This window comes from Aotus nancymaae, unplaced genomic scaffold (genome assembly GCF_030222135.1).
Source record: "Aotus nancymaae isolate 86718 unplaced genomic scaffold, 86718_ANA_hifiasm-v0.15.2.pri h1tg000007l, whole genome shotgun sequence".
Lineage (NCBI taxonomy): Eukaryota > Metazoa > Chordata > Mammalia > Primates > Aotidae > Aotus > Aotus nancymaae.
In genome coordinates, this window is record NW_026988418.1 from 55,774,131 (window position 1) to 55,795,238 (window position 21,108).

The window sequence follows — 21,108 nt, forward strand, 5'->3', positions numbered from 1 at the left end:
TTATTCAGCTGGGTACCCCTGCTCTTGAAATCTATTCTAGCTGACTACTGGTCTTGGGAGGTTTTATTCTGATAGGTCATTTATTTATTTTCCAACTCTCCTTTATCTATCCCTCTATCCATCCATCCATCTATCCATCCCAGAAATGTTCAATGAGATGTTACTATATACCAAGCCCAGGATCAAACATACAGTTTCTTGTCTGGAGCCATTCATTGTCTATTTGTCTATTTGTGGAGACAGATATGCAAATAAAGAAACATGGCACACTATAGTAAGGGCTGTAATATTGGAACATGCAAAATACAACAGGAAGCACTGAGCAAATAGCCAGGGTTAATATTTGGTGACAGTTGAACAAGGTCTTGAAAAGTTAACAGGAATTTTCCAAACAATACTATATGTATATGTATATATGTATCTGTATATATATTATATATATGAAATACTCCTATTTCTTAAATTCATACTAGGTGCTAAGCATTGTGTTCTGAACTTCAAATACATTATCTTACTTAAACTTTTTCTCAAACTACTAGCTGAGGGAGTGTAATCCCCATTTTACAGACCGGGACTCAGAAACACAGAGAGATAAGAAAACTTGCCCAAGTCACTCAGCTTGCCAGCAGTAGTCCTGACTGTCAAATCAGTCTGTGTGGCTCCAAAGTCTATGTCCTTCACTATTTCCCTATTTTCTATAGATAGGTCTATCTTTTTTCGTTGGAAAAATGCTTTGTATGTACAGCTCCTCTGTGCAGACTGCAAAGTTTTACAGTCATTCATAGAGTTTATATAGAGTATGCAAAAAAATATAACCCACTAATTGTTCCAGTTATTAATGATCTGTCCCCTTGAGATCTTTCACTTCAGAGGAAGGTTTTAGGCAAGAGAACAACATATAATAGTCAGGGAAGCAAAGAAAGGCATGGCACATTTGAGGAACACAAGGGGTTTGGAGAACCTGAAGCACAGGGGTGGAGGGATTGGGAATATGGGGCATAAGCCTCTGGAAAGGATGGGTTCCAGGTGGGACAGCATCACACGCTGTGCTGTGAGTTTGTGAGCCTCCTGTGGGCAACCTCAGCAGTCTGGTTATTAGCTCTTTTTTCTTACAGCCTGGAAAACTGGATCAAGTGTCGATTGATCTCAGCGACCGACCGGCAGCCTGAAAGAACAATGTGGTTACAAGCCCATTTCTCTCAAACACCAGCAACTCACTGCCTTACGGGTAAGGGGTGATGAAGGGGAACAAGACTGACTTGATCTTTGTGCTCACTCTTACAAAATGATTTACATACGGAATGAATGATGTAATTCTGTTTGCACTGGGAATTATTCTGTGAACCCGGGCCCATGTCATCTCTGAACACAGTCATGTCAAAATGTCAGGGTAACCTATAAAAACCCTATTTTAGCCATTTCTAAATCAATTTTCATGTGCAATAGATGGCCTTCATCTTTATCTTGGTTCTGATAAGGCTCAGGGATATAGGAAGTATCTGTTAGGGAGGAATATGACACACAGCAAAAGAGATAGGGTGAATATTCCACATAAAAATTGCCATCTAAGGGAAAGTTCTGTCAAAGGAAAAGACTCTTCTTTTTTTTTGAAGAAGAAGATCTTAATTAATATGGAAAGTTATAACTGTGGCTCAGGTTGGACATAAGGATTAAAGAGAGTAACTCCAGATAAGTAAAAGAAGAGAGAAAGAGGAGCTGGTGTGATGTTATGGGGCCAGGGAGTTGTGGGCTTGACCAGGCAATGGGAAGTCCCTGGAGATGAGAGACTGAAAGAATTCAGTAACAGGCTGTGTAATGTTTAACTGGGAGTTTGTTCCATATTTATGATGTATGCTCCATAACTTTGGCAAAACATATTATTCACAAAAATATACTAATGAGAGGGTCTTTTCCTAAAAATAGAAGCATAGAAAAGAGTTGAGTTTCACACCTGGGTTGATTGGAGTGGACAGAAACAGCAAGCATGGGATATATCAATAGCCCATAAATTGAACAAATTCAACAGAAGCAAGAATTCAGAGCCAGAGATGACACTCCCCAGAACTGACAATGATCTTGAAGAGAGCTCTGATTTCCACTGGGCAAAGAATAGCGCTTAATCTTTGTCTTGAATGTTGCCTCCCTGGCCTATCTTCTGGACAGCTGCCACGCCAGGTGAGGGTCAGCTGGAGGGAAGGACGGCTGCTCCTGTTCTTTAGTCATCCTGAGTTGAGTTCCAAATCAGGAAAAAAAAAAATGTTTTTAACTTACCTGTAAGGGCCATGGAAGTGTGGAATTCTTTTGTTAAAATGTTCAAAACTTCCTTAACACCGTGTTCACCCTGCTCCCAAGGCAGACAAACAGAGACACAAAGAGACATGAAGGAACATTCTTGAACTCCTGACCTCAGGTGATCCACCCACCTCGGCCTCCCAAAGTGCCAGGATTACAGGCGTGAGCCACCGCACCTGGCTGAAGGAACATTCTGACGATCCACTGAGTATAAATTCTAGATACAGTCAGAGCTATGATGGGAAGGATGGGGAATCTCTGTGAAGTGAGAATTACCTGGTGAATAAAGGAAAGCATGGAGACAAAGATAGGAGATGAGAGCTACTGAATATTTTGCAGTATGCTTCAGAGAAAGCATGGAGATGCAGGTTAGGTGTAACTATCCTTTAGGAATCACTTTGAAAATGGCTGATCTTGGAAAATGAACCACAGAAAAGCACGGAAATGAATGGGAAGCTCTGTATCTTCTTGCTGGTTAGCTTTGTCATGCTCACCTTGCAGGCAAGACCCCATAGGATTGGTCTCCCGAGAAAAATGCACTTAGCCCCAAGGGCCAGAGCCTTCAGCACGTCGTTGCCAGTTCGGACCCCGCCGTCCAAGTAGACTTCAATTTTCCCCTTTACTGCAGCCACTACTTCTGTCAAAGCATCAATCTAAAAAGGAGATACACATGGGCTGGGGGGCTTTCTGTTTTGACTCTCAGACTTGGTCTTCCTGGCATACAATCAGGAAAACCAAGCTGGGAAGATGTCCTTGACAATTTCTTCCCATTCCATGCTTAAGGCTGCTGGTGCTGATCAAATACAGCAGCAGTTACATTCCTGAGGCCCTCCTGCCTTGACTTTCTGCTTTGACTCCAGCCTAGCTTTTCTCTGACTCACTTAATTGTCTCACAAGTTGGAAGAACTGCTTGGTTGCTTTTTCCATCCTAAAAGGGACATTTTCCATGTTCATGTTACCTTTCTTCTTTTCAAACAACATTTTGACTTTTGATTTTCTTCTACTCTCTCTGTTTCTAGATGGCACAACTAGAAAGACTCTCCACTGCAAAGGCACTAAGTCTTTTTGGCAAGACAAGTATACTCATCCACAGCCTGCATGTCTGGATTGCAGCCTGACTTTAGAAACTGGGCTGCATATCATTTCTCATGCATCACTTGACCAACTTGTCCCTGAGTCCCTTATGCCCTATCTGAGAAAATGAGATAGGACTAAAGTACAGCATGGTAACAATTACCTTGGCCTGATTTTTTTCTACAGAATTTTGTGTTTTATGTTGCCTCTTCTATTCCAGGGAACAGGCCAGTAGGCCTTGACCACACAAGGTACCCCAGGCCAATCTATGCCTCTTGGCAGTTTCAAGTCTGTAAGGAGAAGTGACAGCAGGTCCCTTCTGGATCGGGGGACAGATCCTTGGGGAGGGAGTTCTGGAACTCCCTCAGGGTTCTTGTCTGTGCTTCTCTGAGGGATGGCTGAGAAGAGGAGTTAAAACTGAGCCCTATGAGGCCTTCTGCTGCCAAAGGAATCCATCAGAATTCTATCTGAATGGGATCCTTTGGCTGAGACTGAACGGAATAAGAAACTAGTGAGGAAATAATTTTCTCCTTTAATTTATAGGTAGGAAATTTATAGGGGTGAATTGAATATGTTTTGAACTTACATGTAATAATTAGAGAAAATTCATGTTTAAATAAGAGATATTTTTTATAGACCCAGCATAGTATTATTTGGAATATTTTTACAATGTTGTGAAAGAGGTTAGGAATTTCTATGAGGAACTTTGAAATCACCTGATTTCAAACTATAGTATCTGAGCTTTTGGCACCTCCTGAGATTCTGTGCCTGAGGTCAGCGTCCCACTCCCTGCAGGTTGGTGTCAGTGCCACAAAAGGTGAAAATTTTGAGTAAAGTTCTCATCTCTCTGAGGTTTCACAGCTAACATTATCTTTGTACTTCCTCCTGGGACCAGGAAAAAGGATAAGTCAGCTGTTGTCCCCAGAAGACTCTAATGAATGTCCTGTTCTGTCCTATTAAAAATTAACTGTAAAGCCTCACTGCACCCTAAGGTGAAATTCACTCCCATTTTATTTCACTTTTATTATAAACTCCACTCCATAGTATGGCTTACTTGAAGAGTTTGTACAAACATATTTCTCTTTCACAACATTATAAAAATATTCCAGCTGGGCGTGGTGGCTCACACCTGTAATCCCAGTACTTTGGGAGGCTGAGGTGGGTGAACCACCTGAGGTCAGGAGTTCGAGACCAGCCTGACCAACATGGTGAAACCCCATGTCTGCTAAAAATACAAATAACCAGGCGTGATAATGGGCACCAGTAATCCCAGGTACTCAGGAGGTTGAGGTAGGACTGCTTGAACCTGGGAGGCAGAGGTTGCAGTGAGCTTAGACCATGCCTCTAGCTTGAGTGACAAGAGTGAAACTCCATCTCAAAAAAAAAAATTCAAATAATACCATGCTGGGACTATAAAAAATGTCTCTTATTTGGACATGAATTCTCTCTAGTTACTGATAGTCACCAAAACAGCAAGGTACTGGTATAAAAATAGGCACATAGACCAATGGAACAGAATAGAGAACCCAGAAATAAAGCCAAATACTTACAGTCAACTGATCTTTGACAAAGCAAACAAAAACATTAAGTGGAGAAAGGACACACTACTGAATAAATGGTGCTGGGAAAATTGGCAAGCCATATGTAGGAGAATAAAACTGGATCCTCATCTCTCACCTTATACAAAAATCAACTCAAGATGGATCAAGGACTTAATTCTAAGATCTGAAACTGTAAAATTTCTAGAATATGACATAGGAAAAACCCTTCTAGACATTGGCTTAGGTAAGGATTTTATGACCAAGAAAGCGAAAGCAAATACAGTAAAAACAAAGATAAATAGCTGGGACTTAATTAAACTAAGGAGCTTTTCCATGACAAGGGAACAGTCTGTGAAGTAAATAGACAACCCACAGAGTGGAAGAAAACCTTCATGACTTATACATCTGACAAAAGACTAACATCCAGGGCCTACAAGGAACTCAAACAACAAGAAAAAAACAAACACATCAAAAAGTGGCTAAGGGCATGAATAGATAATTCTCAAAAGAAAATATACAAATGGCCAAGAAACATATGAAAAAGTGTTCAATATCACTAATGATTAGGGAAATGCAAATGAAAGTTACAATGCTGTACCTCCTTACCCCTACAAGAATGGCCATGATCAAAAAATCAAAAAAATAATAGACGCTGACGTGGATGTGGTGAACAAGGAACACTTCTACACTGCTGGTGGGAAGATAAGCTAGTACAACCACTATGGAAAACAGTGTGGAGATTCCTTAAAGAACAAAAAGGTCAAACTACCATTTGATCCAGCAATCCCACTACTGGGTGTCTATCCAGAGAAAAGAAGTCATTATATGAAAAAGATACTTGCACACACTTTTATAGCAGCACAATTCACAATTGCAAAAATGTGGAACCAACCCAGATGCCCGTAAATCAATAAGTGGCTAAAGAAACTGTGATATATGAAATACTACTCAGCCATAAGAAGGAATGAATTCATTCACAGCAACCTGGATGAGATTGGAGATTATTATTCTAAGTGGAGTAACTCAGGAATGGAAAACCAAACATCATATGTTCTCAGTCATAAGTGGGAGCTAAGCTATGAGGATGCAAAGGCATAAGAATGATACAATGGGCTTTGGAGACTCAGGGGGAACGGGTGTGAAGGGGGTGAGGGATAAAAGACTACAAATAGGGTGCAGTGTATACTGCTCAGGTGATGGGTGCCCCAAAATCTCACAAATCACCACTAAAGAACTTACTCACGTAACAGAACACTACTTGTTCCTTAATAAACTATGAAAATATTTTTAAAAACTCAGATAAATGATATTTGAATAGAATGTTTTAAAAAAATCAAATGGAGGCTGGGCGCGGTGGCTCACGCCTATAATCCCAGCACTTTGGGAGGCCAAGGTGGGTGAATCACGAGGTCAAGAGATCGAGACCATCCTGGTCAACGAGGTGAAACCCCGTCTCTACTAAAAATACAAAAATTAGTTGGGCATGGTGACGCACGCCTGTAGTCCCAGCTACTTGGGAGGCTGAGGCAGGAGAATTGCTTGAACCCAGGAGGCGGAGGTTGCGGTGAGCCGAGATCGTGCCATTGCACTCCAGCCTGGGTAACAAGAGCGAAACTCCGTCTCAAAATAAAATAAAATAAAATAAAAATAAAATAAATAAATAAAAAATCAAATGGCAAACTCTGACTTGTGAGCTGGTAGTTCGTTTTTATAATAAATAGATTTGGGCCAGGATTAAGGTGAGACAAGTGAGGCAGGGTTATACAAGCGCAGGGTCAGGTTTTGCCTGAAGCAAAACCCTCACTAGGCTCACGCTGATATTGGTGCTGTCTCTGAGTGACCTTGGGTTTGGATGTGAAACCAAATGGCTTGGGAGAATAATAATTTGACCAGCACAATAAGATAGGAAAAATTCTTCTCTCCCTGGCCCCTGCCTGAGCCAATTACTCATTCTCTACTGGAGAAGCACAATGGGAGAATTAGTCTTCATCTTTCTCTATTACTCAGTTCTTCCAAAGAAACAAGACCAGCTAAGTTGATTAATGAGAGCTTAACACCTATTGTATAATGTATTTTATTAGTTTTCTTTCAAAAGTCTTTATTCTACCATTTGCTGCTTTTGGATGCTATGCTCTTTTGCCTTCTCTGTTTTGCTAAATACCGGATGACTTGAAGGCTTTCTGGCAGGGGTTGGGTGAGAGAGTTCAGTGTGTGCTCTGCCCAACCACTTTCCCCTAAGGTTGCAAATCAAGAGGTGGGATGGAAAGTAGGAGGCCTGACTGCTTCAATCCAACTCTTACCAGAGAGCCACAGTGAAGGGTGGCCCCTGCTTTCCATGTGGGCTTACCATTCCTCTGCCTCTACCAGTTAGAGCTGGTGCAGAGGAGGAGGTGAGTGGCTGGACCTTAAGCTTCCAAGCATCATGTGTCTTGGAATGTATCAACCAACTAGTTCAAATTTCTAGTTCCTGGAGTTTATCTTAAAGAAGTACTTGAGAATGTGCTGAGGATTCAGTCACTGATGTGTTGTTTAAAATAGGGAAAGATTAGAGGGGATACAGTTGTTCTACAATGGAGGTTGGTTATATAGTTGTCTGTTCATATTACATGCCATTAAAAATATGAGGAGCATATACACCGAAACAAAAAGTTGCTCTTAATGTAACGCTAAATAAAATAACAAAATGGCCGGGCGCGGTGGCTCACGCCTATAATCCCAGCACTTTGGGAGCCGAGGTGGGTGGATTACGAGGTCAAGAGATCGAGACCATCCTGGTCAAAATGGTGAAACCCCGTCTCTACTAAAAAAATACAAAAATTAGCTGGAAATGGTGGCGCGTGCCTGTAGTCCCAGCTACTCGGGAGGCTGAGGCAGGAGAATTGCTTGAACCCAGGAGGCAGAGGTTGCGGTGAACCAAGATCGTGCCATTGCACTCCAGCCTGGGTAACAAGCAAAACTCCGTCTCAAAAAAAAAAAAAATATATATATATATATATATATATATATATCTACACACACACACATATATATGTAATTTATAATTTTCTTAAACACAAAAAGTTGTATTTGCATTAAGAAGATGTTAACAATGACCAAAATATTGACGTTAGCGATAGTGATAAAATTAGTGTTGATTTTATCTTTTGCTTATGTATATTTTCTAACTTAGCTGCAGTGAACATGTTTTATTTATATAAGAGTCAATGAAACTGAAAAGGAAAAAACCTCATTTCTCTTTCTTAAAACAAGTCAAGCAGCAAAAGAACATTTGAAAAAATATAACTCAGGGCGCAGCGCCGGAGGAGGAAGTGGTGAGGTTGTTGCTCCTTCTGCGCCCACCACTGGCTCTTGGGGCGCAGAGTGGGGCCGCGGTTTCCGCGGCTGCGTGGTGCTCCCTTGCAGTCCGCTCCATGTTCCCCGGTGCCACCGCTTCCCTTCCTAAGGCCACCACTTGCCTCGGGGTCTATGGAAGTAATGGAAGGACCCCTCAACCTGGCTCATCAACAGAACAGACGAGCAGACCGTTTATTAGCAGCAGGCAAATACGAAGAGGCTATTTCTTGTCACAAAAAGACTGCTGTCCAGTTCCCTAAGTGAATTTCTCTTCGTTCATACACAACAAAAGAGCAAAAGCTTAAACAAGGTCTCGCTATGTTACCTTGGCTAGTCTCGAACTCCTGGGCTCAAGCAGTCCTTCAGCCTCAGCCTCCCAAAGTGCTAGCCACCACGCCTGGCCCCACTTCTCTTTTTTCTTGGAGAGGGAGCATGTATTCCAGCAGTCCTAACCTTTTTGCCACCACGGACCAATTTTGTGGAAGACAATTTTCCACAGACCTGGGCATATCTTTCTGAAGCCATGAAGCTGACACAATCTGAGCAGGCTCATCTTTCACTGGAATTGCAAAGGGATAGCCACATGAAACAGCTCCTCCTCATCCAAGAGAGATGGAAAAGGGCCCAGCGTGAAGAAAGATTGAGAGCCCAGAAGAACACAGACAAGGATGTAGCTGCCCATCTTCAGGCATCTCACAAACCCTCTGCAGAGGAGGCAGAGGGCCAGAGCCCCCTTTCTCAGAAGTACAGCCCTTCCACAGAGAAACGCCTGTCTGAGATTCAGGGGATCTTTGACAGGGATCCAGACACACTACTGTATTTACTTCAGCAAAAGAGTGAGCCAGTGGAGCCATGTATTGGAAGCAAAGCCCCAAAAGATGATAAAACAATTATAGAGGAGCAGGCAACCAAAATTGCAGATTTGAAGAGGCATGTGGAATTTCTTGTGGCTGAGAATGAAAGATTAAGGAAAGAAAATAAACAACTAAAGGCTGAAATGGCCAGACTTCTAAAAGGTCCAGTAGAAAAGGAGCTGGATGTAGATGCTGATTTTGTAGAAACATCAGAGTTATGGAGCTTGCCACCACATTCAGAAACTGCTACAGCCTCCTCAACCTGGCAGAAGTTTGCAGCAAATACCGGGAAAGCCAAGGACATTCCAATCCCCAGTCTTCCTCCCTTGGATTTTCCATCTCCAGAACTTCCCCTTATGGAGCTCTCTGAGGATATTCTGAAAGGATTTATGAATAATTGAAATGGAAGGCCGCAGAAGAGGAGGGGAGAAGAGGAAATAATACAGTAATAGTTAATCCAGCAAAAAAAATGAAAAGGGAAAAACCACATAGAAGGGTCATCCCGGAAATGCTTCGTCATCTGGCGGATTGTGAGAGAAGAGGCATTGCCAGGACTTGGGAAACAGTCACTGTGAAATGTGTCTCGTATCTGATTCACTGACTTGTGCTAATGATTCCGACTTGGCAGACACTAAACTCATGGAGGGTTCACTTTCTCCTGATACAAACCAAATGGCTACCTGGAATAATTTTTTTTCAAGCAACAATTATTTTTCTTATCTTCAGGGTTAAAACGTTTAAAAGTTTATTATGCATAATTAATCTATAATGCCATAAATGATAATGCAAAACCTAAATAATATGGTGTCCCGAGGGGCTGCCTTCTATTTGAAACAAGCTCTCTATCATGCATCGACTGTGTGCATTTTGTTAATGCACATTTTGTTTGTTTAAATAAGGTGTGTAAGATACACACCCTTTTAGATGAAACTATATGTGCCATACTTTGCACTACTCATAATAATAACCTCAAGACTGTCAGGAGAAATATTTAAATTTCCATTTTATGAAGAAAAGAACCAAATTATTATGCTTTTTTCAACAAATTACCAGTTTACATAATTAATCAGGGTGCATTTTAAGTTCTAACTTTGTTTATTGTATAATTCATCATTTGAAAATACCAAGGAGAAAATACCCTTTGTTTTTAATGATGCAAGAGTGGGAGTAATGCTAGTTGGCAGTATTTGATTGTAAGAAATCAATAAAGTAATTATGTTTTAAAAAAATATATATATGTAACTCAATGGAAACAAATCAACAACAAATTCCCATGTAAAGATTCTTTCCCTGCCTTCCTTTCTCTTTTTTTTTTTTCCTTCAAAATTCATCTGTAATGGACATAAGTTTATAACTTAGGGGAAGAAAGTGTGGACTTTTGTAGATTTTAGCAAAAGACTCATTAGGGTGTTTTTAGAGTTTTGCCATGAAAGATGTTTACTTTAGAACATCTCTCTAATCAAATTCCACATTAACCATTTATTATCTATGTGAGCTAAACACAAGTTACTTAACATCACTAAATTACAGTATCCCCATTTACAAAACAGGGATAATAACACCCATCTTCCAGCATTGGCATGAGACTTAGAGATGCTATATGTAAAGGTTGAAAAAACAGCCTAGCACACAGTAGGCTATTATCAATAATTAACAGTCTTTAAAATTCACAGATACATGCACACGTGTGGTATGGAGGGGAGAAATATGCACCAGATTTCACAGAGTGCCTTGATGTGGACACCACACAGACACACACACACACACACACATACACACCCCACTCACAAACACACCTCTCTCTGAAGTAATCCTACTTACTGAAGCAAGAACCTCATCAAGCTGCCTCCCACCATGGTTGGAAACAATGATGCCCTGGACATTGTGCTTCACAGCTAACTCTGCATCCTCTCTTGTCAAAATCCCTTTAAGGATGATGGGCAATCGAGTTATACTCTGAAACCAGGAGAGATCATTCCAGCAGAGAGAAGTGCTGATAGAAGCCATCTGGAAATAAGGTAATGAATTTCCCTATAGGAAATAAAAAGGGAACTTAGTTCTGAACTCTCACAAGTCTACCTGATGCATTCCAAAGATGAGACACGTTTGGAGAGTTGCCATTTATAAACATGAAGGAGGAGGAACAGGTCTGGGCATGATGGCTCATACATATAATCCCAGCGCTTCGTGGGGCGAGGCTGGAAGCTCTCTTGAGCCTAGGAGTTTGAGACCAGCATGGGAAACAGAGAAACCCTGCTGCTGGTCCTCTATAAAAAAGAAATGGTGGTGCATGCCTGTAGTCCGGCTACTTGGGAGGCTAAAATGGGAGGATCATGTGGGCTCAGGAGGTCACGACTGCAGTGAGCAGTGATGGTGCCACCACATACCAGCCTGGGTGACAGAGTGAGACCTTGTCTCAAAAGCAAACAACAAAGAAAATAAAAAGAAACAGGAGCAACAAAACCCAACAATGTTTCTAGCTCCCTCTTCTAACAAAATTTGTATAAAAGAATTTCTACTTCAATTGCTTGTCGTTAACCATGAATCATGTTGCGGCTCAATAATTGTGCTAGGATCTGGGGCACACAAAGACAAAGAAGACGAAGTTTCTACTTAAAAATAATTCAGAGTTTAGTGTATGATATTGATAAGCAAAAGCACTTACAGGTCAACGTGTTATGTTATGGTTAAAACACACCCAGGATAAGAACTAAGCAATACAAAATCAGTTATTACCCAATATTTACTCTTGACTCACCATGTACATCAAATATTTATAAATCTCAGTGTGCTTCTGGAATGTGAATAAGAATTTTGGAGCACCTCAAGGCCAATCTGTGATTAATGAGAACCATTGAGTTGCTTGGCTGGGTGTTACAGCTACCCACTGTCTGAAAAGCCTGGCTTTACTATCTCTACCATAGCCAGGGAGTCCAACTTTATCCTGGCTGTCTCTCTCTGAGACACTGCTTGCCATTTAATTATAGGATTTTAATGGGGAAGGTGCCCTTCGTAGTCACCTAGTTCAGATATTACAAAGAAATGTGCTATAGCAACCTGGTGCTCCACAAATGAATTCTATGTGTGCAGAGATACTGATTCCTCAGTTCTAGGACAGCAGGGTAGAACCTGGCCTTTCTGGACTATCTGGCCAGTCACCTTGGTCATGAACTTCCCCTTTGGAGAGTCAGTTTGTCTAAGTATGCCATCCAAAATTAGCATTTTCTGAGTTTGTCATAAGGTAGAAAATGTTGGATGAACTTTTTTAGTTACTGTCCTGTTCCATGCAAAAATCTTTTTTACGGCTTTCCTATTTTTCAGCCTCCAGACACTTCTGGTGACAGGTTGGGCAGATCCATGGGTGAGAACATTTGGTCTTATATTCTGCTTGTCTGGAAGCTCTAGGGAGCAGGAACCATATCTGCTTTTTCAAACTGCTGTATACCGCGTCTGGTACAGAGCAGGCATTTAATAAATACTTGTGGAAAGAAAGAATGGAGGAAAAGAGAAAAGAGGAAAGGAAATTTGCCTTCTGTAATGCCTGTGCATTGAGTATGGTGTCTTTCCTACCTTTTTAGGTGATTGAAGATCTTTTAGTGTTAAGTTCCTCCTCAATTGATTTTGAATGTCATATCGTCTGTTGCCACATACAGGTGTATCCAAAGTTATTACCAAAGCTTTAAAACCTAGGGATTCTACCCTGTGGATCAGCTGTTTGTTCAGCTGCCGGTCTGGATGCACATAGAGTTGGAACCATCGGAGGCCTTCGGGAGCTGCAGTAACAATGTCTTCAAGGCTACAGCTGGCAACTGTGCTGGTGATGTAGCAGATACCAGCTGCTTGGGCAGCTGCAAAGCAAAAGACGTGGCACAGGCTAGAGGGCAGAGGCGTCTGGATGGGCTGAGAAAGCCTGGGAGTCTGTGTAACCTCTGGCCATCTTGCCCCATGAATGCAGATAAAGTTTAACTTCATTCTGCTTCCTTGTGAGGCAGGGATGGAAGGCAATTTGATCAGACTGAGAGACCTAAAGCTGTTTGGATTCTCCCCTGTATAACCTGTCTTACAAACCCTCCACTCAGTAACAAAATATTTCCAGCTAGAGATGCCATCCAATCTCCAAAACCATGTTGGTTGTGTTACAGCCTTCAGACAGGAAACTGGGCTTCTTATGAACTCCTAATGAAGCAGAAGGGAGTGAGAGAGGGTAAAGGATGAGGGACTGTCATTCCAGTGGAGAAGCCTGAATTTCATAGTGGAAAAAGCATAACACATGAAATTAGAAGAATGTTGGTTCTGCCCCTCCTTTGCTGTGTCGCCTTGAGTCTCTCACTTTCTTTTCTGTAAAATGGGGAAAATAATAATACGTCTTTAGGGTTGTTGGGAGACTGAATAAGATACTGACTATGGGACTATTCTTTACATTGCAAAGTGGCGTTCTGCATAGATGCCAGTGCTAATGATGTTGATGGTGATGACATTCATGCTGCTGCTGCTGATTGGCAGATTTCCCGTTTCCTACTTTATTCATTTCAATGAAATCTACAACAGACTAATGTCAGTGTCCCACTGTAACACATGGGCAGAGTACTCGGCCTAATCAAAAATTAACATTTTCAATTTTTCATGTCAAGAGGAGATATCCCATTCTTTCATCCTACTCCCAAACAACATGTTCAACCATGACAATTTAGTAAACTAGTCATATTAATATAGGATATTAATATTTCAACCTAGCTAGACATGGTCCCTAAACTACATCAAGATGGATGTCACATTCAGCTCTAGAATCCTTGACTTCAAAGCTTCCTGCATCATAGAGTCAAAGGAAAAGACCTCAGGGAAGCCCTGAGCAATTAATTCACAAAAACAGATGTGACTTAGAGTGAAGATTGCAATAGAGTCCCAAGAGCATTTACAGCCCCATCTATCCTTTTCTATTTATTATGATTATTATGATTATTATTTTTGATGGTGATGGTGGTGATGGTGGTGGTGGTGGAGGAGGAGGATATGGAATAAGAATAGGATTGACTGAGAAGGAGATGTAACCCAACAAGAAACTCTTTGTCAAACAAGATGACAGGTTCAATTGAGGAGAAGGGAAATGGAATATTTGGGCAACCGTAGCTGCCAGGGCCTTGTGTTAGGACCTAATGTCAGGATTCTCTCCTCAACCTATATTCAGAGGCTGTCATTCAGCCCCAGCTCTGGCCCATCAGGGCCAAAGAGAGCCCTAGCCATGGGGCTGCATTAAGCATCCCTTTCCCTACAGGTGGTGTGAGGCAGAGGGGCCAGCACCCCTTTCCTGAGGAATGACTTGGCTGGATTTTAGCATCGTCTTATTCATCTGTAGCCCCCCTCCCACTCTAACTCTTCTTTATTATGGAAAATGAATGTTTTCTCATTCTCAAGTTATACAAGCATAGCTTTAAGCATTCTTTCCTGCCTTCCTTAGTGTTAATCGGATTGCATTCCTAAGGCCCTTCTAGAGAGAATCTTGGAGCACTCTGCCACTGCTCTGAGGGACACCTTTTTCTGGGAAAGGAGCCTCAAGGGGATGGTTCATACCTCTTGCTGTGCTCATTTCTCCATCAGGCCAGACAAGGCAGTGGAAGCCTGTGGGTGCGATGCCAATAGGGGCGCTGACCTTCTCCCCTTGGATTGTGGTCCTGGTGTCCACCTCAGACACATCTCTCAGGTACCGGGGACGGAGGCGAATTCTGTGCCGGTCAACAAAGAGATTGTCTGTTGGTGCGATAACTCTGCAGCAGGGATGTGCTGTCTGGGGTGAACCCCTGATTCCTGATACAAGTCTAAGCCAGACTGGGTCCTGTGGAACCTTGCTGGGTTCAGTTGGCTGAAAGCTGAGTAACCTGTGTGGATTCAGAACAGGCTCATCTCCTGGAAGCCACTCCCAACACCTCGTTCCCCATTCCTCCAACCTTCTCTGAACCCCTAGTGCACGCCAAGTCCACACTATACCTGCTTTGCTGCATCAGGGGTCTGTGTCTTTGAGCCATGCCTCCCCGACTCACTGCAGCACTTGGATAGTTTGATTTGATTCATCATAACAGGGACAAAAAGGAAAAGAACAGGTAGGAAGAAGTTCCAGGCTCTTTTCCTCTCAGGTTAGGAATAAGTCTCGAGAAAGTAAGAAAAGGCCACTGAATGAGAACAAATCCCGGGGAGTGATTGAGGCTCCCGTGATAGAGACTAGTTCATTTGAAGATTTGACTTAAACTCTGCTTTAGAAGAAGATAGGAGCCGGGAGCGGTGGCTCACGCCTGTAATCCCAGCACTTTGGGAGGCCGAGGCAGGTGGATCACGAGGTCAAGAGATCGAGACCATCCTGGTCAACATGGTGAAACCCCGTCTCTACTAAAAATACAAAAAATTAGTCAGGCATGGTGGTGCGCGCCTGTAGTCCCAGCTACTCAGGAGGCTGAGGCAGGAGAATTGCTTGAACCCAGGAGGTGGAGGTTGGGGTGAGCCGAGATCATGCCATTGCACTCCAGCCTGGGTAACAAGAGCGAAACTCTGTCTCCAAAAAAAAAAGGAAGATAGGAGAATTTACAAATAATAAATAGGCAAAACACGCTTTTTAGATAAATGCATACTTAGCCTCAGGGGCCTAAAGTTTTCATTGTTTACATATTATTATTATTTCTCTACATGAACTTAGAAAAATTTTCTGAAAATTCTGATTGTGCAAATTTGAGTAAGGTAGCCTCGGTCACTTCACCTGTGAAACAGGAATACTAGTTCAAATTTCCTAATTGTTTTGTGAAGACAAAATGAATAAATGATGTAAGATGCCTAGTATACTGCTACTTAAGTGTGAAAACACAGAATATAGGGCTCCTTTTATGCCATTTTTCAGTTTTCTCCTGACTTCTCTATCACAGGAATCAGCAAGCTTTTTCTATAAAGGGCCAGACAGTCTGTCATAATTATTCAACACGGCTGTTAAAGTGCAAAAGCAGCCATACATAATAGTAAATGAGCACGGATATGTTAAAATACAACTTTATTTATGGACACTAAAATCTGAATTTCATATAATTTTTATATATTACAAATTTTTCTTCTCTTCACTCCCTTACCCCCCAGCCATTCAAAAATGCAAAACCATCCTTAACTCGTGGACCATACAGAAATAAGCGGCAGGTCAACCTCTGCCTGTGGACAGCTCTCGGTTGAATGATGCTCCACCTCCTACTTTTTCAGCCTAACTCTTCTCCCTTGAGTCAATCTCTTACTATCATTAAGACTCCTTGGATCTTCATATTTTCTCCAAACCTAAAGTGTTCTCTCCTGTCTTCCATTTTCTTCTCCAACCCAGAGTTTAGGAACTCAGAAGATCTAGGACTCCCAGCAGGCCCATCCTCCCGGCCCAGGGAACTGGTCATTCTGGGACTCTTGTTCTATTTTGTCAGGTTGCACAGTCACTGAGATGAGGGAGAATGACTCACTTATGCTAGTGATAAGATAAATACCTTCTTTTTCCATCTTCTCATCAACCCTCCCTCCCCTGCCCACAATAAGCCAAAACAACAAAATATCACCCACGTTTCTAGGTCTGGAGTGGTCTGTGATTTTTGGAGGCAGAAGCCAGGACTACTAGCATCCAAGGAGCACTCCCCCAGTGCACCTTAGTCTAACAATAGACAGGCTGCGGAAGATCAAACCTTTTAAATGCTGCAATGTTGTCATCCCGCGTGACGCTGTCATCTGCTCCTCCTTCGATAAAATCCCAAGTTGACTTAGACAGGTGCTCCCGTGCTTGAGCCTGAAAGTCTGTCAGACACACCAGGGACATTTCTGGACCTTCCAAGGAGAAAATCAAACCAAGCCCAGTAAGAACACTGCAGATGCAGAAAAGAAAATGAAGGGGAGGCTGCAGTATGAAATTGTTTGGATTCAACATCGATCTCCGTGTGTTCTTTATCTTAATAGAGTTATTGCCAAAGCCAGTGATCCCTAAGCCAGAAGGCAGGGAATAACGGTCCATCCCTCCATTCCCCTATTCCCGTTCCCAAATCCCGATTCTTTGCCTTCTGGATATTTCTCATCTTTTCTCCTCCACTCTACACACACCACCTCAGACCTAGTCGAGGCCCCACCACCTCTTAAAAACTTATTACAAAAAATTCTTATTTTTGTATCTTGCCTTTACATTATCTCCCCATCTTGTCTTCCTTCAGCTGCCTGTGATCTTCCTAAAGTTCAAGGCTGATTATGCCTGCCTCTTGCCTTTCAGTGGGAATGCCTTTTGCCTTTCACATCACGGCATTCCCAGCTTTCTAGGCCTTGGCTCTTCACTGCCTCAGCAGCTGCATTTCTTGGTGAACTGATACTAATATCTGGGAGTTTCCAGGAACATCCGAATGTCTGAATTGCCTGGGGCTGTGGATGACAGGGTGGGGAAGGGACAAGAGAAAGTTTACTTTGTAATTCTTAGCTGGGTCACTGAACATGTTGCTTGATATTATTCGGAGGCCCAAGTGTCACCATCTACCTCTTTTCTATTTTTGCTAATTCTGGGACCTGGGAAACAATGTATGTTACCTTCATTTATTTTCATCTTCACTTTGAGCCCTATAAACCCAGAGCTTGGTACTTTTGATACAACACTCCTGCAAGACGAAAGAGGGCAGGGCTTGGGAGTAACCAATAAATCTCTTCAGTAGAAACAGGGCAGTAGGAACAGCAGCAGCAAAGATGCTGAAGACACTAGTTGCTGTCAGTTACAGCACGTAGAGCTCCTGCATGAGAGGATTCCAGAAGAAAAACAGAGAAACATGAAGTTCTAAACCCCAGCCAACTCCCAGGCAGTTGGCAGCCATGTGAAAATTAACAAGGCTGTGGGTAGAAACTGAATGGCTTTTAACCCATTATGAAAAGGAAGCGAATAGGTCCCAGTAACTAGGGTTTCAACCAGGAATGGGTTAGTTCCTCTACTGGACAAAGGGGACAGAGAGGCCAGATGAGCTGTGGGGTGCTGGGAATCTTGGCTGGGGCAGGGATGGGGCGGAACTTGCCTGAGGGCACCTCGAGTCAAGCCCGAATCTGGTCAAGTCAAACAAGAGTAGCCCTTACACTTACTAAAGAGGCTACGCAGGAAGAAATTATATGACGGACAGAAAAACAGAGGCCCCAGGATGTGCACTCGGCTCTTGATGGAGGCTATGAGGAGGAATTTGGAGTCCTGCCATAGCACTTTTATAGAAAAAGTACTCTGCCAGTGAGTGAGGAGAGAGCCGTGGGGTATGGAGTTGAGTCTGACAAAGTACTACAAACATATTCAATGTAGCTCGTTCTTACTCCATCCTTCAAAGGGTTAATAAACGTTAGTCAAATGAATTAATCATTGCAAGTATCCAACTATATCGCAATTGCTTGTTTCTCTGTGTGCATAAAAGAATTGGCATATCAGGCCTGGGAATGTTATTCTTCCAAAGGTCTGCTTGCAACATTAGACCTTGGTTGGTGTCTTGGAACTTGGATTTCAACAGGGTTCCCAGTGTTTCTTGATAGGAGCAGCTCCCTGTGTGTAAACTGTTTGTATAAACAATGTGGTTTATGACGAACATTTGCTTCTCCTCTGGGAGTCTAAAAGTTTGGTATGGGCTAGGCAGAGGGTGATCTTATGACCAGCCCCCAACATGAAACTCTGGGCATTGGATCTCTACTGAGCGCCCCAGGTAGGTAACATTTTCATTTGACATCACATCTTGTTGCTGGGGGAATTAACTGCATCCCACATGAGTTCACTGGCAGAGGACTCATGGAAGCTTATACCTCATTTCCTCCAGATTTTGCTGCAAGAACCATTTTTCCCTTTGTTAATTTTGCTTTGCATCCTTTCAGTAACAAAGTATAGCCTCAACTATGTGTTCCTCCTATTGAAGAACTGAACCTAGGACCCCCAACACACTTTCCCTAGGTATTAGGATAGTACGTGGCACTGAGTTGCTGCTTATAAATGTTCATTACGTGAATTTAACATTCCCCTGCCTGACATTTCTCTGCATTACTGGATAAGAATTCTTCACCAGGTTTCAACTCCTAATATCTCAACAAATCCACATATCCTAAAATTATACACTCAGAAATGCTGTTCTACACAATTCTAGAGTAAAAATGACACAAAGATTGCGTCTAATCCAGAAGAAATGGCTCATGCTGACTCAGAGTCCTGTGTCCAGAATAGTGTGAATTATATAATTTGAAAGCTGCTTGGACATTAAGAATTAACCCTAGCATCTTACATATAACAGACACTATTTTATCTCATTGCTATACCACTTCTAATTTTTCCTTAGACTCTTTTCTATTTACAGTTTTCTCTCAATGACCCTGTGAAGAAGACAGAGTAGGTATTAGTCTTCCTATTCTGCATTTGAAGAGACTGAGGCCTCAGAAATGAAATAACTTGTGAAAGATCAGTGATATGGTTTGGCTGTGTCTCCACCCAAATCTCATCTTGAATTGTAGCTCCTGTAATCCCCACGTGTCATGGAGGGGCCTGATGGGAGGTAATTGAATCATGGGAGTGGGTTTTCCCATGCTATTCTTGTGAGAGTGAATGAGTCTCATGAGATCTGATGATTTTGTTATTTATTTATTTGTTTATTTATTTACCTATTTACTTATTTATTTTGAGATGGAGTGTCACTCTATCACCCAGGCTGGAGTGCAGTAGGTTCTGGACTCATGTGTTTTGGTAACTTCTAACAATAGACATTTTCCATTTTCAATTTCATGTAAAGAACAAAATAGTTGGTTCTCATAAAGTGCTAGTTACATTGAATTTAAGAGAACTTTGTAGATTTAAAAATACAAATATGCATTTACTTTTTATAATATATGTAAAGCTTAGCATGATCTTGGCTCACTGCAACCTCTGTCTCCCGAGTTCAAGTGATTCTCCTGCCTCAGCCTCCTGAGTAGCTGGAATTACAGGCATGCACCACCACACTCAGCTAATTTTTGTATTTTTAGTAGAGACGGGGTTTTACCATGTTGACCAAGCTGGTCTCAAACTCCTGACCTCAAGTGATCCACCTGCCTTGGCCTCCTAAAGTGCTAGGAATACAGGCATGAGCCATCATGCCTGGCTGATCTGATGATTTTATGAAGAACAGTTCCCTGCATGTGCTCTCTTACCTGCCTCCATGTAAGACACACCTTTGCTCCTCCTTCACCTTCTGCCATGATTGTGAGGCCTCTCTAACCATGTGGAACTGGGAGTCCATTAAACCTCTTTTTCTTTATAAATTATCCAGTCTCAGGTATTTCTTTTATAGTATGAAAACGGACTAATACAGTAAATTGGTACCTGGTAGTGGAACACTGCTGTAAAAATACCTGAAAATGTGGAAGTGATTTTGGAACTGAATAATGGGCAGAAATTAAAACAGTTTGGAGGGCTTCAAAGAAGACAGAAAGAAGTGAGAAAGTCTGAAACTTCCTGGAGATTTTTTGAATGACTTTGACTAAAATGCTTATAGTAACATGGACAATGAAGTCCAGGCTGAGGTGGTGTCAGATGGAGATGAAGAACTTATTGGCAACTAGAATAAAGGTGACTCTTGCTGTGGTTTAGTAAACAGACTGGCAGTATTTTGCCCCTCTCCTAGAGATCTGTTGGACTTTGAACTTGAGAGAGATGATTTAGAGTATCTGGTGGAAGAAATTTCTAAGCACCAAAGCATTCAAGAGATGACTTGGAGGCTGTTAAAAGCATTCAGTTTTATGTATTCACAAATATAAGATTTGGAATTGGAACTTTATGTTTAAAAGGGAAGCAGAGCATAAAAATTAAAAAAAATTGCAGCCTGATGATGTGATAATAGAAAAGAAAAACCAATTTTCTGAGGAGAAATTCAAGCTAATGGCAGAAATTTGCATATGCAATGAGGAGCCAAATGTTAATTACAAGACAATGGGGAAAAGGTCTCCAGGGCATATCAGAGATCTTTATTGCAGCCCTTTCCATCATAGGACTGGAG

At 42.0% G+C, this 21,108-nt stretch overlaps 2 protein-coding genes across 9 annotated transcripts in view; one reads left to right on the forward strand and one right to left on the reverse strand.

Annotated features, from left to right (window-relative positions):
- Positions 1 to 267: 267 nt before the first annotated feature.
- The window catches only part of HAO2 (hydroxyacid oxidase 2), a 39,250-nt gene continuing 18,409 nt past the window's right edge, over positions 268 to 21,108 (reverse strand). For 4 of the 7 annotated variants that reach the window (XM_012458840.2, XM_012458843.3, XM_012458846.3 and 1 more), the window contains 7 exons: positions 16,783 to 16,921; positions 14,663 to 14,814; positions 12,665 to 12,942; positions 10,916 to 11,125; positions 2,787 to 2,945; positions 2,272 to 2,341; positions 268 to 1,165 (listed from right to left, as the gene is read on the reverse strand). In XM_012458840.2, coding sequence (XP_012314263.2) covers positions 1,110 to 1,165; positions 2,272 to 2,341; positions 2,787 to 2,945; positions 10,916 to 11,125; positions 12,665 to 12,942; positions 14,663 to 14,814; positions 16,783 to 16,921 — 1,064 coding nt within the window. In that variant the 3' untranslated portion in view covers positions 268 to 1,109. Of the gene's footprint in view, positions 1,166 to 2,271; positions 2,342 to 2,786; positions 2,946 to 10,915; positions 11,126 to 12,664; positions 12,943 to 14,662; positions 14,815 to 16,782; positions 16,960 to 21,108 lie in introns of all 7 variants that reach the window. The other 3 variants (XM_012458841.2, XM_012458842.3, XM_021674143.2) reach the window with 2 other exon arrangements.
- On the forward strand, positions 8,110 to 9,999 carry LOC135273428 (nuclear receptor-binding factor 2-like). Of its 2 annotated transcripts, none has more exons than XM_064372644.1 (2): positions 8,110 to 8,400; positions 8,745 to 9,999. In XM_064372644.1, the coding sequence occupies exons 1-2, from the start codon at positions 8,318 to 8,320 to the stop codon at positions 9,493 to 9,495; spliced, it is 834 nt and encodes a 277-aa protein (XP_064228714.1). In that variant the 5' UTR covers positions 8,110 to 8,317; the 3' UTR covers positions 9,496 to 9,999. The 2 variants fall into 2 exon arrangements, with proteins under 2 accessions (XP_064228714.1, XP_064228713.1); XM_064372643.1 differs by having other exon boundaries at positions 8,323 to 8,486; positions 8,740 to 9,999.